At 48.8% G+C, this 17,079-nt stretch overlaps 1 protein-coding gene across 1 annotated transcript in view; it reads right to left on the bottom strand.

The window, feature by feature from the left end:
• Positions 1–9,005: 9,005 nt before the first annotated feature.
• Positions 9,006–17,079, bottom strand: part of CACHD1 (cache domain containing 1) — a 90,984-nt gene continuing 82,910 nt past the window's right edge. Inside the window, exons 21-27 of the mRNA XM_059478615.1 lie at positions 16,983–17,069; positions 16,711–16,827; positions 15,967–16,118; positions 15,151–15,312; positions 14,141–14,218; positions 13,259–13,360; positions 9,006–11,105 (exon numbers count right to left, since the gene is read on the bottom strand). Of these exons, the coding sequence (XP_059334598.1) occupies positions 10,867–11,105; positions 13,259–13,360; positions 14,141–14,218; positions 15,151–15,312; positions 15,967–16,118; positions 16,711–16,827; positions 16,983–17,069 (937 nt within the window). The 3' untranslated portion in view covers positions 9,006–10,866. The remainder of the gene's footprint in view (positions 11,106–13,258; positions 13,361–14,140; positions 14,219–15,150; positions 15,313–15,966; positions 16,119–16,710; positions 16,828–16,982; positions 17,070–17,079) is intronic.

Here is a 17,079-nt window from a genome sequence, read left to right as displayed (position 1 = left end):
GCCGGGGACCGCGGGGGGAGCGCGGCGCTGGGGCCGCCCCCGCCCTGCCCCGCCCGGGGCAGCCTGAGGGAGCCCCCGGGCCCGGCCCCTCACGGCTGCCCGACCCCGGCCCGCCGAGCCCCAGAACGACACGGGACAGCCCAGCGGGCTGGGGGCGGGCTCGGCGCTGCCCGTAACGGAGGTCCGGGGGGTGTGCGGGATGAACGGGACGCAGCGGCAATTTCACAGAACGGGTCCGAGCGCCGTGCTCAGACAGGGTCATCCCAGAGCACATGGCACAGGATTGTGTCCAGACGGGTCTGGAGTAGCCCCAGTGAGGAGACTCCTGAGCCTCTCTGGACAATCTGTCACCCTTCTTTCAGTGAAGAAATTCTGCCTCCTGTCCAGGGGAACTCCCTGGTGTCGGTTCCTGCCCGCTCCTCTGGTGCCAGCGCTGGGGCCCGGGACAGAACCTGGGCCATGCTCTGCGCCTCCCTGCACACAGGGACAGACAGGGACAGACAGCCAGGGACACACAGGGACACCCAGGGCTGAGGTCCCTCTCGATGGGGCTCCTCTCCAGGCTGAGCAGCCCCAGCTCCCTCAGCCTTTCCTGGGCACCGAGATGCTCCAGGCCCTTGCTCAGCTCCAGGAGCTCCTGTCCCTGCTGTGCTGAGGATCCAGAGCTGGACACAGCACCCAGAGGTGTCCCCAGGGCTGGACACAGCACCCAGAGGTGTCCCCAGGGCAGGATCCCCCCTGACCTGCTGGATCTGTGCCCAGGAAAGGTGGCAGTGATGGAGATTTGGGGAATGATTGCTGCTGGGTGAGGAAGAGGGACGATGCCCTGGCCTTGGCCCCCATCAGGATGGATGCTGGGGCAATTCCCCTCACAAGAGAGCCCCAGCTGTTCTCCAGCATCACCCCTGACCTGCTGGGAATGCTCCTCCTGAAGGTGCCCCCAGGACACTGTGCTGGCTCAGGGATTGCTCATTGTCCACCAGCACCCTCAGGCCCTTCTCCTCACTTCATCCCTCAGTAACCTATCTCCAGACAGATTTTTGGGAAGGATTTCAGTGCTCTGGAGAACAGCTGGGGGCTCTCTTGTGAGGGGAATTGCCCCAGGATCCATCCTGATGGAAGCCAAGGCCAGCAGCAATCATTCCCCAAATCCCCATCACTGCCCCCTTCCCTGGATACAGATCCACTGGAGAGGCTGAAATACAGAACAGCAACAAAATAAAGCTGATCCCACAGAATCAGTTGGGCTGGGAAAGTGGAAAAGTAATTTAGTGGGGAATTCTGATATACAGAACAGCAACAAAATAAAGCTGATCCCACAGAATCAATTAGGCTGGGAAAGTGGGAAAGTAGTTTAGTGGGAAATTCTGAAATAGAGAACAGCAACAAAATAAAGCTGGTCCCACAGAATCAGGCTGGGAAGGACCTCTGAGATCATCAAGTCCAACCTAAAATCCCAAGAGAACCCAAGAACTCCACTGGAGATCAGCAGGCACAGGGACCCAGAGTGATCTTGTACCAGGTTTATTCCTCACCAGGAATGTGGCAAATTGATTAAAATCCATGCAAATGGGGAAAACAGCACCTGGGCTGCTGTGCTGGTGACACAGGGACAGGCACAGGGCTGTGACCTGCCATAAAAAGGAGCCCAGCATCACAACAGAAGGACAATATTTCATATTGTCACTATAAAATAAATTTCCCCTTCCATGAGGTCTCTGTCCATATAAACATTTCACTCAGCACCCATTTTAAAAAATAAAATAGGTTGTTCTTTTGGAAAATCCATTTTTCCTCTAGCACAGTCCCTTGCAATGTCATTTACAGCCCAGTAAATTTAGCTCTTAACGTTGTCATCATTGCTATAAATGAGTGAAGAATAATTTAAATTTTTGTAGCCATTTTTAGACACGAGGCCAAGCACAAAGAACAGGCAACAGAGAAACCAGACCTGAAACATAAAGAGTCTTAAAAAGGAAATTGGAAGAACACTTGAAGTTAAATTGGGTGTTTGCAACAATTCTTATCAAGAAAATCTAATTCTGATGGATAATTCTTGACTAGGTTCAAGGTGCCATTTTAATTATCAGTTACAGATTAAAAAAACCCACCAAATAAATTATTTTAGAAATTGCCTTAGCCCAAACCAAAACAAGTTAAGAACACAAAGTATCTTGGACTTTTTTCATTTCTAAAATGAACTTTTAAACTAAAAGTAATCAAAAGGATTTTTGGTTTATTATTTAAAAATTGACAGCTGACAAGCTTCTGTTCAAGGGCTTCCTTTTTACTAATTGTTTCTCAAACAGGTAATGTTCCTTCTTTTCCAATATTTGCATTCTTTTTAATAAAATCATTGGAAATGAGAGGTGTGAAGGGTTCATAGGTTATGGGATGTAAATAATTCTGGGATCATGAAAAAAGGAACACTTTTCTCCTAGGAATACTGAAACATGAAATATCTCCTCAAAAATTATCACCAGATCAAGCTATTACAGCAGAAATTATGGATCTGCTCAAACATCATAAAATACAGTTATGCTAATAAAGAAATTCAAGCAGAGTAATTAATTTTACCATTAATTTTCCACTTTGAAGGTGGACACTGCTTCACCTGTAACCAGTGCTCATTAATTCTACCTACAGCAATTGTCTCCTCAAAATTTGCCTTTTTTTGGTCATTTTTGAGGGGTTGCAGTTGTCCCTGAATTGAAGTCATTCAAATTTAAAGTGCATTGCTGAAAGAATTCAGAAATGAAGCTTGGTATTAATGGCACAAACAAAATTCCTGCAGTAAACAGTTCCAGAGAAACTTGAGGAAATAGGAATATATAGGATATCAGAGAAATATACTTTTTTTTCTTGGTTAGGGATAGATATTTAAAATATTGTATTTTGTAGGTTAAAGTATTCATTTTCCCCCCCAGTGTTCATGTGCAGGTGATCCCAGCCTCCCAAAACCAGAGCTGTTCCAGGAGGAAGAGGAGGCTGAGCCAAGGCATGCAGGTATTTCCTTTAGGAATTTCCTCCTGTTGATTAGAGGCTTCCATGAAATATTTATATGACTTTGACTCCTTTTCTGGAGCTTCCAAACCAAACCCTCCATGTTTATGCTTTGATCTAAACAGTTTCCCATTTTCTAAAATACTTTCATTGAGTTTTAATACTGCTGCAGAAGCAAAAAACATTTTTAAATTAAATCTATTATTAAAAAATAGAACAGTAACTTCAGTTGTGCTGCTGCACAACTGATAAACCACCTTGTAATAATTTAATTTAGTTCATTAAATATCCCTGCTAATTAAGAGTAATGTACTCAACCCCAGCAGTTGCATTTGTAGCTCTCCTAAAAAGATAAATTTCCCTGTGCTTCTGCAGCTTTGAATCATACCAGCCATATATATTTTGTAATTTTTATGGAATGAGTATGAATTAGAATTGTAATTGTAAATTTAAACATTTTTTTGGAATTACAGGTGCAGTCAGGCAAAATTGTCCAGGCTGGGCTGGTTGAAGGAGTCCCTGCTCATGGCAGGGCTGGAATGAAATGGGATTTAAGGTCCCTCCCAACACAAACCAGTCCAGGATTTTGGGGTTTTTTGGGATTCTACGTCCCAAAGTACAAACAAACTCAGATCTGTGCACATCAAGTGAAAGCCAAGACTGAGAACATCTCTTGAACACAAGCCCCACCTGACATTGCCAGGTGTTTGAGGTAAGTGATAGCCTAATGAAATAGAAATCAAACAATTCAATGTTTCCTGCAGGGGGATGTGGGACCCACCAGCTGCTGCACATTCCATCAGATAAATGGATTTTACCGTCACACCTCATGTCAAACACACAATCCATGGCACTCTCTTTTGTCCCTGCTCTTCCTGCTCCAGCTGCTCCTTTTGTTTCATTCACACACTGAGGTTTTGGATCCAGAAATTGCAGATTTCATTTCAACACCAATAATTCGTTTGGTGATGATCACCCAGATCACCCACAATGCACACTGCATCCAAAACACACCAGAGGTGCCAAAATGAGTTAATTTGTCCTTTTTTCCCTGCAAATTCCAACACTTCTGGCATTCTTCATGCACCATTCCATGACATGCCCAAACTTGGGATGTTTCTTACTCCTGCTCTTCCACCCAGGCACAAAAACTCTGCCAAACATTTGCAGTGGGACCTGCTGGCTCTGAATGTGCTGCTCCTGAGTTTGGGAATGATGGATTCTCCCAGGATCAGCCTGCTGAGCAGCTTCTCCTTGCTTCCACTCTAACTCAGAGTCCTGCAAGCAAACAGTGGAAAGGTGGGAGAGTTCAGAGCTGGAGCTTCCACAGTGAGTAACTCCTGCAAGGAAATCATTGCTGGCCTCTGCTGTCATGGGCTATTTTGGGACCTGTGGTCTCTGCAGCAGAATTTCAAACCTTTGTTGCCTCGTGCATCATTAGCAGATCTGTGTGCTTGTGTTTAGAGGCAGCAAAAAAAATAGTAAATATTAAAATAAACGCCACAAAGCAAAGACAAGTTCTTGAATAATAACTGAGAACAAAGGAAAATGAGACCAAACAAATACAATTCTCAATAAATGGCCCAGATATTCACAGGGGAACCTCTGCAACACTTTCTCCTGAATCAATGTCCTGCTTTAAATCACCATTCTTCCCACACAGGCTTTATTTTTCCTCATTCAGCTTCAAATTTAGTCATTACTTATTGGAACCAAGTGCATTTTGGCAATTTTAGCATTAAAAAACATCCAAATGTTACTTGGATTCCTGGCAAAAGCAGGTCCAGCCCCACATTCTTACCAGGAGTGTTTTTATTGGCCAGCCCATGAATGTGCTGCAAATGGGAATTCCAAATAAATCAGTCTCAGATTCCCCAAAAGCACCCATTTTCTAGGAACTGGGAACTGTCAGTGACAATTCACAGGGAATTACAAAATCATTTACCACCACAAACCAGGGAAATCATCATGCTGGGGGTGAAAGCATTCCATAGGGTGAATCCATACCTCTCCATTCCTGCTCCTTGGATCTGGCTAATCATAAACCTGGAGGAAATTTGCTGGGAGTGACTGAGGAGCTGGGATGGACTGGGAGGGAGCAGGCATGGCACCAGCAATTTGTTTGGAGAAGATAAACCAGCCCATGATTTCTCCCTGCCAGCACAGCCTGCAATTTCCAGCACCCCCCACAATACTTTGTCCTTAAAAACTTGTTACACACGGAAAAAAAAAAAGTGTTCAATATGGAAAACTGGCCTAAAGGAGGTAACACAAGAGAAACATTCCCAAAAAATTTATGAGCCTTTCAAATGTTCTGCTGTTCAGTTATAAAAGGTTTCCATAGGAACTGTCACCCAACGTGCTATGCCTGATTTCTCCATGTTCAGAGTGAAGAAAATCCATCCCCTTCCTGTTTTCCAGGTTCCCTGGCTGAGGTTTTTTTGCCTTGTTTATGGAGATTTTCTTGGCTCAGCTACAATAGAAATAAATGATTAAGGAGGTTTTTATTATTATTTTGCAGCAATTAGATCATGTTAATTACTCAACCTTTAATCCTGCATGTGATTTGCATGAATTATGCCAAGAGAATGGATATTGGGAGCAACTTTGTGGAAGTGTCAGAATGTTGGAGGAGTGAAAAGGAGGATATTAAACTCTCTGACTGCATTCCCAGTTTCCTGCTCCTGTGCCAGCCCATCTCGTGGTGTCTGCCCAATTTCATTACCTCTGTGCAGTGGAGGAGATTTAAAATTGGAAAAATCCATCAGTGTTGGCCCAGCTGGGAATCCTTGGCTGTCTGATGGCTCAACTGGATTTAAGGAAAGACCACCAGTTTTGTCAGGACCTTGCCAACACCTTCCTGCACATTTTTTCCTACAAAGTGAATTCTTTTCCTATGAAAAGTGTTGACTTGGCAGTTTTGGGGGCTGTTCCCTTTCTCCATGGAGTTGATCCAGAGGCAGGTGAAGGTGAGCTGGAGGGATTCCTTGTGCCCTTGGCCAGCAGGTTCCCTTCCCTGCTGTCACTGCTGCTGTCCCAGCAGAGAGCACTTGCTAGGGCACTGCTGACCTGGTGGATTTGCCAATGCCAGCTCCAAAACCTCCAACAAACCAGAGCAGAAACAAGCCCAGGGATCATTTCTTCCACACGATTTAGAAGAGGCCACTCTGGGCTGAAGAGAACCTCCAGATCCAGGGTGTGTTCTGCCTCTGCCATCACATTGCCACCCCTCTGCCCACAGCAGGGCTGTTCCACAGGGTGTCAGTGATCCCATGGGATCTCCTCCCAGGTTCCACAGGGTGTCAGTGATCCCATGGGATCTCCTCCCCAGTTCCACAGGGTGTCAGTGATCCCATGGGATCTCCTCCCAGGTTCCACAGGGTGTCAGTGATCCCATGGGATCTCCTCCCAGGTTCCACAGGGCTGTCAGTGATCCCATGGGATCTCCTCCCCAGTTCCACAGGGTGTCAGTGATCCCATGGGATCTCCTCCCAGGTTCCACAGGGTGTCAGTGATCCCATGGGATCTCCTCCCAGGTTCCACAGCAGTGTCAGTGATCCCATGGGATCTCCTCCCCAGTTCCACAGCAGTGTCAGTGATCCCATGGGATCTCCTCCCAGGTTCCACAGGGGTGTCAGTGATCCCATGGGATCTCCTCCCCAGTTCCACAGGGTGTCAGTGATCCCATGGGATCTCCTCCCCAGTTCCACAGGGGTGTCAGTGATCCCATGGGATCTCCTCCCAAGGAGGAACCAGCAGTGCTTCTGAGCAGGGGCTGGCACTCACCCCAGCTGTGCCTGGCACCTCACTAACGAGGCAGGGCTTGGAGAACTTCACTCTTGGACTGCAGTGTCCAAATTCCACTGCAGCCTTGGCTCCAGGAACGCCAGCCCTTCTGGGCCAAGGTCCTTCTGTGCTCAGCTCAGAGCACAAAGCACAAAATCATCACCTCTCATCAGCCCAAGGGCTGCCAGGCAGGAATATGAAATATTCCATGGCACTGATGTTCCTTTCTCCCTCTTAGGCTCCCTGGCAAAGGGGGGTTTGTACAGCAAAACAGTCCAATGGTTCTGGAGTTAACTGCTGCAGGAATTAATATTCCAAACATCACTGACAGCCCAGAGCAGGCTCCTTTGAAAACTCTAGCCATAGCTGGGAATCTCTTTTACAAACAACTGAAATGGGCAGCCAAGAGCTGGGAACGCTGCAAATTCATCTTGGAACTCACCAACAGCCTTTTGGATTACCTGCACTCTCTTGCATCCAGGACTTTTGCATCCTAGTTTTTTCTCCTTTTCCATATTTGCTGCCAGCTTACTCCCATAGTTTTTCCTCTGACAAATCCACTTTCTGTGCTCTTGCCCATTTCTGGGTCACTTGACAGAATAAAGCCTTTGAGAGATCTCCCTTTGCCCAGTTATAGTCACAAGTCCTGCTGCATGTGAACGTCTCCTGAATTCCCCTGCATCCTCCCCTCCCTGCCCTTGCCAAGGGCAAGGATAAAGATAATATTTCATGGCTTAAGTGGCCTTATAAAATGTTCATGGGGAAACTGTACCAGGCTTTGCAAATCCCACTTTTTAGCCAAGCAATAGCATAAATAAATTTAAAAAAATAATCACAATGCATTTTCAATCAGTATATTCTGCCCAAAGAAATGCTTCTTCATGATTCCTTGGATAGAGGAAAATCCATACACTTGGCACATCTCAAATACTGCAAGCATTGAGTCAATTTAAAATTCATGAACACAAATTAAAGGCAATGCTCATTGTCACTTTAAAAGAACCTTTTTTTGTTGTTGGGAGAATGAAAGAAAACCTACAGGAAATTAACACAGCCAAGTTGGGAAAATGAAATAAGTGGAAAATTAATGGCCATAAAGTCTTATCAGGAAGGAGGATGCAGGGTTTAACTGCTGCTTTTATGATCTTGCTCCTCAGTCAACACAGTAAAACAATGCTGGGGAGGGAAGGCCACGGCAGAACTCGGGCAATAAAAGTGAAGGGCTCTCAGTCAGCTCCCAAACCCCAATCCCATCCATTATCAGCAGTGCATCCCATTTATTCCTGTGGGACAAGGTCAGGGCCAGCACTGGAAGCTGCCATTTGGCACACCTGGAAATCAGAGCTGTCCCTGTCATTATTTTTACCAGCAAGAGCTCGGGCTCTCCCCATCACTGCAGGTTAAGCAGGGCTGTGCAGACCCCTCAGATCAAGAACCATTTGTTCAGAGCAAACCAGGGAGAAGAAAAGAGGTCCCAGAAGAAAAGAGATGAAGCAGCAGCAAGGAGAAGCTCTCAAAAGCTTTTAAGGCAAAAGCAAAAGGGGTTTGATGGTTGGACTTCCAAGAGCTGTTCCAAGAGGTTCTGGAAGCTTCTGTGTTCCTGGCAGAGCTGCAAGAGAACCCTGCAAGCACCTTCTGCTGGCAGGGAAGGTGAGGAATCACCAAAAATCCTTTCCCCTGAAGTAATATTGTCATTCAACCTGATGACTTTTTCCCATGGATGTGGCTCTTAATGACATTTCTGATACATTTCATCAAAAATTATTTGTCCCACGGTATCCAAGCACCAACACAAATTTGGATTCCAAACTGGAAATGAATCCCAGCCTGGTTGATACCCAGGCCATCAGCTGAGAGCTCTGAGAGCACAAAGCAGAGGCTCAGTGGATTCCTGCACTGCCTGCTCAGCAAAACCCTCCACCAAATCCTGCACAAACACAGCACAACAGCAAATCCAGAGCCACTGAGGTTTCAGGAGAGGATCAGGAAATAAAACCCTTCAATTATTTGCTTTGGTGACTCTAAGCAGTGGCTGACCACTTCCAGAAATGGTCATTTCCCAAATAATGACCAACCAGCTAAAAAAAGGCTTTACAACTTCCATCAATACTGTCATTTATATTTAAAGTTTAGATTTCTCAAGGCTGTTGATAAAACTGGAGGAACTGGAGTGAATTTTCAGTCCTGTTCAGCCAGAAAAGGAAACTGAGGCAGAATCATTTCAGTGTTTCTCCACAGATCTATACTTATATACAGTTTATTTCACTAGAGATTTTGATTTTATACATAGTATAAAGGGATATCCTGGTATCACACATAGAGTTATTTTACTGTACTGTTTAAGAACCAATTTTTTACATAATACAGTATTAAGTACCATATTAATTAAAACAAGTGATTTTTTAAAAAAACCTACATATAAATGGATGTTTGCCATATGCACAGTGCAAGAACAGCTTGATATCATTGTAATCACAAAATGTGAATCTAAAATACAACACTGTGATTGAAAACATACTGATAATTATGATGCCCTTTGTTGTAGACATTGATTAATCTTTGTTTGAATTACCAAGCAAGGTTAAAATTCCAGACAAACAGCAGCAGCTTCTCATTATGGTTTCAAGGTTCCTTCCACAGTAACCCAAGTTTTACAAAACACTGGTTTATCCCTACTTGTGGTCCAAGGAAACAGAAGAATGGCACAGATTCCATTTGGGATTATCTGGTAACTAATGCAAAAGAAATTCTTTATTACTTCCACACAGGAATCCTTTAAGGATGAGCGAAGAGATGAAGATGGAGAAGTTTCTGGGCAGAATTCTCTGAATTTTAGTAACGGAGTACAGGATTTCTCCTCTGCAGATAGGAAGACAATACTGGAATAGAAATCAGGCTGTAATATTTACAGGAAAGAAGTGTGGAAAAGAAAGCAATCCTAATGTAAACAGCGAGGCAGAGAGGGCTTCTTCATTTTCCCTTTGCAGAGTGGGGCACTGGCTGAAGGTCAGCTCCCAGGGAACAGCTGCTTTCCTGGGAAGAGCCCCTTCCCCAGCACAGAATGCATGTGGTACTCGCTGAGAATCCCTAACAGGTTTTCTCCCCTCCCTCCCCCCAAAGTTTCAAGTTCAATAAATAGTAGAAAAATAATCCTTTACTTAAAAATCTTGAGATGCATTGTCCCGGGTCCCGCAGAGCAACGTGGGCACAAGGAGCTCTCCACCAGCAGCCTTCCTGCTCTGCCTGCCACTTCTGGGCTCTCCAGCTGCACATTCCTGCTCTTCCAGTTAAGGAAACCAAATCATCTCTGGCTCTTTATGCTCTCTGTCTGCTCTTGGCTCAGCACAACAAACTCCAGCTGCTGGATAAACTCCCATCCCTGTTCCTGGAGGTCTAACGTGCCTCCTGCTCCATTTTTTCCATATTTTGGCAGGTCCATTCATCAAGCACATTTGCAGGCCAGAGCCAACCTTCCATTTGTAAAAATGCAAAGCTCTCATGCCTCAGTTTGGTTGGGAAGCCTGTGAGGTTGTCCTTGGGGAACAGCACAGTCCCCATGGCCCTGGAGTGGCATCTGTGGTGTCCTCAGTGCACGGTGCCAGCAACCTGCAGGTGGTGGCTGTGGTGTCCTCAGTGTCACAGCCTGCAGGTGGTGACCGTGGTGTCCTCAGTGGCACAGTCTGCAGGTGGCAGCTGTGGTGTCCCCAGTGGCACAGTCTGCAGGTGGTGGCTGTGGTGTCCTCAGTGTCACAGTCTGCAGGGGGTGGCTGTGGTGTCCCCAGTGGCACAGCCTGCAGGTGGCAGCTGTGGTGTCCCCAGTGGCACAGCCTGCAAGTGGCAGGTGTGATGTCCCCAGTGGCACAGCCTGCAGGTGGCAGCTGTGATGTCCCCAGTGGCACAGCCTGCAGGTGGCAGGTGTGATGTCCCCAGTGGCACAGCCTGCAAGTGGCAGGTGTGATGTCCCCAGTGGCACAGCCTGCAGGTGGCAGGTGTGATGTCCCCAGTGGCACAGCCTGCAGGTGGCAGCTGTGGTGTCCCCAGTGGCACAGCCTGCAGGGGGTGGCAGCTGTGCTGTCCTCAGCACTCGGCATCCACGGTGTGCACAGTGACAGCGGCCTGCAGGTGGTGGCTGTGGTGCAGGGTGGGGTGGTGCAGCCGGTAGTGGTGGAATTTGTGGCTCAGCAGCGCTGCCGTCTGCGGGGGCGTGTCCAGCTCCAGGTCCTCGTCGTGGGTCCCCACGTCCACCCCAGCAGAGAGAGGGTCGTTATTGCAGGGGGGGTTCTCGCTGTCCTCCTGGGGGCTCATGGTGCTGTAGCCTGGGAATGAACGAACAGCAGTGAGCACAGCAAGGCTGGATGCTCAGAACTCCCAGGGCTGGCTGGGCAGCATCGTGGAATCAACACAGGGTGCTTAGAGAGGGGACAGAACTGTTATCTTACTAGAACAAACCCCAACAGACTCATCCTCTCCTCTAAGTCCATACTGGATCCCTTTCCCTGCCATTCAAAGCTTTGGGGACCTGTGGTTTGTGCCACTCCAAACAGTAACAGCACCCACGTGTTCAACAGTTTGTAACAACAGAATTGCTGGCACTGATTTCAAACCAAAACATCAAAGATACCACCCCCAAAAAATCTGTTAAGATATAACCTGGATTTATCCAAATCAGCTGTTACTAACCAAACCAGGCTGCAGGGCAAACATCTCCCCCTCAGCATCTCTAAATGCAAAACCAAATGAAATTTAAAAGGAAAGAGATCTTGCTTGAATTGGAAATAAATCCTTCTCAAAAAACAAGGACTAAAGGCTGGGGAAGCACTGGTGCTCCTGAGCATCTCACTCAGGTTTTCAGCTGGAGACACGTAAAAGGAGGGTGGTAAAAATAGCAGCTGAGCCCCCAAAGCTGCCTCCCATTTGCCATGCTCTGAGTCATGGCTTGGAGCTGGCACGGAGGAATTGGGGAAGAAGCCTGGGCAGCCCTTTGAAGAAGATGGAATTACAGAAACTAAAAATAGCAGTGCACATTCCAGATGGAGGTAGACAGCTCCCCTGCTAACCCAGGATGACTAAAAGATGGGAAGGATTTGCTGGGACTGCAAGAAAAGGAGCAAAGGGAGCATTAATCTGGCAAATCGGCCTCAGCACAGGTAATCTCACCCCAAATCCAGGGTAATTCCTCCTAGAGCAAGATTGTCCAGGAGACATCTGTTCATCCACGTCCCAAGGCTTTGGCCTTTGGGTTTCCTGTCCCAATTCCATTAGTGCAACAGAGTCTTAGTGCTGGCCCAGGTCTGCTGGAAGGTGCCCAGCCTTGCAGAGCTGACAGCTTGCAGACTGCCTTGTCTAGCCCTCCTCCTCCTCATTTCCTAATAAATTAAGCCTCCTCATGGGTCAACAGCATTACACCCTTCTAGCAGCTTGCCAGATTTAAGGAGATTTAGTCTCAGGGCAGGGGAGACACATCCCAACCCCCTGAGCCTAATGGTGCCCAGCTTAAAGGTGCTAGAAGATCAGAGAATCCCAGAATGGTTTGGGTTGGAAGGGCCATTAAAGATGATCCCATCCCACCCCTGCCATGGCAAGGACATCTTCCACTATTCCCAGGGTGCTCCAAACCCCATCCAGCCTGACCTTGGGCACTGCCAGGGATCCAGGGGCAGCCATCTGGTCTGGGCAGAACAATTCCTTCCTAACGTCTGATCTAATCCCACTCCCTTTCAGTGTGAAACCATCCCTTTGTCCTGTCCCTCCAACTCCCTCAGGGGGAAGAACCTTCTCCTGATCTCCAGCCAACCCTTCCCTAGCACAGCTCCAGCCACTCCTGGTCCTGTCCCTGTCACAGGGGGCACAGAGCAGAGCTGCCCCTCGGGAGGAAGTGGAGTACCCCAGTGAGATCTCCCCCAGAACAAACCAGTCAGAACTGTCCAACAGCAAAGCCAGAAGGAGCAAAGTGTTTAGTCAGGTTTTGCTTCTGCAGGGAGGCAGCCTGCTGAGGGAAAGGAGCCCCCAGCCCTCCCAGAGCCAGCCTGCTGAGGGAAAGGAGCCCCCAGGCCTGCCAAGCCAGTGTCCCGAGGGAAAGGAGCCCCCAGCCCTGCCAGAGCCAGTGTCCTGAGGGAAAGGAGCCCCCAGCCCTGCCAGAGCCAGTGCCCTGAGGTAAAGGAGCCCCCAGCCCTGCCAGAGCCAGTGCCCTGAGGGAAAGAGCCCCCAGCCCTCCCAGAGACAGCGTCCTGAGGGAAAGGAGCCCCCAGCCCTGCCAGAGCCAGCATCCTGAGGGAAAGAGCCCCCAGCCCTGCCAGAGCCAGTGCCCTGAGGGAAAGGAGCCCCCAGGCCTGCCAAGCCAGTGTCCTGAGGGAAAGGAGCCCCCAGCCCTGCCAGAGCCAGTGTCCTGAGGGAAAGGAGCCCCCAGCCCTGCCAAGCCAGCATCCTGAGGGAAAGGAGCCCCCGGGCCTGCAGAGGGCCCAGCACTCACCGTGGTCGCTCTCGGTGCCGGAGCGGCCCCAGTAGCGGCGGCGGCGCTCGGGGCTGTGCGCGTGGCGCTCGATGACGGCCGCGATGAAGCGAGTGTTGCTGACTGCGACAGACACAAACAGCTCAGAGCACAGCAGCCTGCAGCCCTCTGCTGCACAGGGCACTGCCCAGCCACACAGCAGCACAGAGCTGGGCTGCACACAGCTCAGCATCCAGCCAGGAGCCTTCAGCTGGGCTGTGCCAGTGCTGAGGGTCCCGTGGCAACAGTGTGAGGGCTCCAAAGGGAATAAAAAGGGACGTGGAGAGGCAGTAGGCGCAAGCCATGAAACTCAGATATGCTTCAAATCTCAAATATTGTTTTAGAGAGGGCCCAGAGCCAGGGATCCAGTCTGACTCTGACGTTTGGGTGCACCAGCTTAACTTACATCACACCAGGATCATGCAAAGTGCTGTTTTTATTGGATGGCAGAGAACTGCAGGCACCCCAAATCAATGCAAAATGGATTTAGTGCCATGTTTGCTGACCATACTTGCCAGACTTGGCTCCTGCTTTCTAAGGCCAAAACGGAGGAAGGGTTATCCATACCCTGTGCTGTCACATTGGCAATTTTTAAGCTGATCAGAACTGTTTCTGGAAGTGCTCATGACAAGGGGTTGTAAGGGGCAAAACTCCTCCACACCTAATGGAGAATTATCTTTTAAGAGTGAAAAATGTCATTTTTCAGCATGAGACTAAAGGTGCACTAGATGTCTAAATTAAAACAGTGCTCTTTCATTTTCTACTGCTGATCAGCATAGGGCATCCTCACATATTCAAATCTAGGGGTTAAAAAACAAATGACTGATTGAATCTCACAGTTTTCCCCAGTTTTTTGGTACTTACTGATTCCTCTGTCTTCATGACTGTCGTCATCCCTCTCGTCCCTGTCGTTCTCCAGGTTGGACATACGCACTGACATTTCTACACAGTTACAAACAGAAAATACAGCAGGTGAGAGAAAGGTTCTGCACCACCTTACTGCCAGCTGCCACCCCAGGACCAAGAGTGGAAGCACTTTGTGTTACTGGTCTGAGCTGGGGAGGGCTCTTCCTCCAACGTAGATGGGGCTGGGATAGCAGGAAATGTCGGATCCCACCTCCCCCTGAAAGGGACTCCTTAAAGTTCTGATTTACAACAGAGCTGGGGATAATCAAATATAGAGGTAATTAGCTCTGACCACACTTAAATTCCCAAATGGTTTGGGTTGGAAAGGGCCTTAGAAGCCCATCTTTTTCCAACCCCTGCCACAGGCAGGGACACCTCCCACTATCCCAGGCTGCTCCAAGCTCTGTCCTGCCTGGCCTGGAACACTTCCAGGGAGGTGTTCTCACCTCTAGATCTTTATCTTTGTACCAGTATCCCTTCTCCCAGCACAGTTTTGCCTCTCAGACTTCAGTAGTTTCATGTCTCTTTGCACAGACATTCCATGAACATCACATGGACCAGTACCAGGAAACATAAGTGAAAGAAGACACATGCCAAACCCAAGGCAAAAGGAGGTGAGAAGTGTGTCACTCCCAGCAGCTGCACAGAATAAACACATGATGGATCTGCTGGGCCGAGCTGCAGAAAGCTGGGATTAGTGTCTGAGCTCTGGCAAAGCTTAGCTTATCTCCCTCCGGGTCTGGGCAGGCTCCCTGGGCAGCAGCAGCAGCAGCAGCAGCTCTGGCTGTACCCAGGAGAGGGCAGCAAGACACAGCCCCTGCGCCAGGCCCGGCTCCTGCAGCTCCAACCGGACTAAAACCTGGGAAACACTGCAACAAACCCGGGGGACAGCTCTGGGACTGCTTTTCCTTTGGGTTTAGTGGTGCTGCTGGGTTTGTTTCCATGGCCAGCCCCCGAGTGGAGCTCACCCTGTGCTGCCAGCGGGGACATGTGCTGGTGGCTGCGGCGGTGGATCTGGTGCCGGTACGCGTACACGGCCAGCACCAGCACCATGATGCAGCCCATGATGCCTCCAGCCACGGGGCCCACCGGGGCACTCTTGATCATGTTCAGCGTGATCACCTCATCTCCTAAAGCAAAAGGGACAAAGCAGAGGGAGAACAACACTGTCAGTGCTCTGCAGGAGGGGTTAAACCAACGTGGAACGTGGAGGAGCTCCGCAAGGATTTCTGGGTGCTTGACTGTGCTCACTTGGAATAGGAGAAGAAAGTCAGAGAGGTGCAGGAAGGGTTAAATCAACGATATGGAATATGGAGAAGCTCTGGATGGATTTCTGGGGCTGACAGTATTCACTTGGAATAAGAGAAGAACTCAGAGGTGCAGGAAGGGTTAAATCAGCACTATAGAATATGGAGAAGCTCTGCAAGGATTTCTGTGTGCCTGGCTGTGCTCACTTGGAATAGGAGAGGAAACTCTGAGACGTACAGGAAGGGTTAAATCAACAATATGGAACATGGAGAAGCTCTGCAGAGATTTCTGGATACTTGACGGTGCTCATTTGGAATAGGAGAAGGAACTCAGAGAAAATACAGCAATGCACAGTTACACTCAGCTCCACATAGGATTTTCCAAAAGGGGATGTTCACCATGTCTTTGCTGCCTGGTGCACACTTTATGCTGATTTAGCACTGACTAAGAGGTAAATGTTATGTGCAGAACCTGCTGCATGTTCTGGGACACAAAGAGCTGAAGGCAGCAGCAGCAGTTCAGAAGGGCAGAGTTACCTATTGCTCCCAGATCATCCACATAGGGACTCTTGGCTCCCACGATGCCACCAAAGCATTCCTTCTGAGGGGCACAGTAGGACTTGTCCAGGTGGGTCTTCCCATCGCTGTCCACCATGCACCACTCGCAGTCCAGCACTCCAAAGCAATCCCTGCGTGCCAACACCAGTGGGACATGGTCACTTTCCAGCTTAACACCTCTCCTCTGCAAAGCTCACTCTGGGTTAGAGCCACGAGACAGAGGGAGGCCAAAAGCATCTGTAGACCCTCAAGTAAGTGAGTTTAGCCTGAAAAAATCCCATGGGAGTGCTCGAGTACCACAAGGGAAGTTACACAGGGAAGCTGCATTTCCAGCACCCCTTTTCTAGCTCTGTTTGTTTTGGTATTTTCCTGCACCACTCAGCTTGAGCAAAATGAGAATCCTACTTGTGATTCCTCCAATAAGACATTTCTCAGTGTGGTAAAGTCTGGCTGCAGTTCCAGCCTTTCTCTGCAGCCTTTGGAAGAAGGAAGAAAGGATTTGGGCAGCCTGGTCAGAGCTTGGTGTGTTTTACCCATCTCAGGTCCTTCGAGATTGCCCATAATGAGCAAAAATGAGCCCTCAGTGCCAGGAGTAGAACCTCATTCTGGCATCATGCTTTTTTTCCCCTCTATTTTTTTTCTTTGAAACATTTAAAGCAGAGCTATTGCCATTGGATTATTTCCACAAGAGAGTATTCCAAGGGGTGGGGAAGGCCACCTTACCCACTCTCTGTCCTCTGGTTGCACTGGGTGTTGATGCACTGGGGGAGTGCATCCTGCAGGCTGGGATCGATGGCTGTGAAGGTCATCGGCTCCTGGTGCACCTCACAGCTGGGATTCCTGCATGGCAGCAAAGGACACAGCACTCAGAGCACAGTCCACTCAGATCACCTTCACCTCCTGCATGTCACCTGCTTCACTGTACTGAGGATCCTGCCTGTGGGATCTCAGCAGGGCCAGCAGGGAGTTTGTTCCTGCAGTGTGCTGGCTCTCACCTGCTCTCAGCGTTGGTCAGGTTCCCAGTGCACTCGTTCACCTCTAGTGGGCACTCACAGGGACACTCACACTCGTTCTGCTCCATCCTGCAGGGCA

This window comes from Ammospiza nelsoni, chromosome 9 (assembly GCF_027579445.1).
Source record: "Ammospiza nelsoni isolate bAmmNel1 chromosome 9, bAmmNel1.pri, whole genome shotgun sequence".
NCBI lineage: Eukaryota > Metazoa > Chordata > Aves > Passeriformes > Passerellidae > Ammospiza > Ammospiza nelsoni.
The sequence above is the reverse complement of the archived record's forward strand: the minus strand, read 5'-3'. Positions and strand labels throughout refer to the sequence as shown.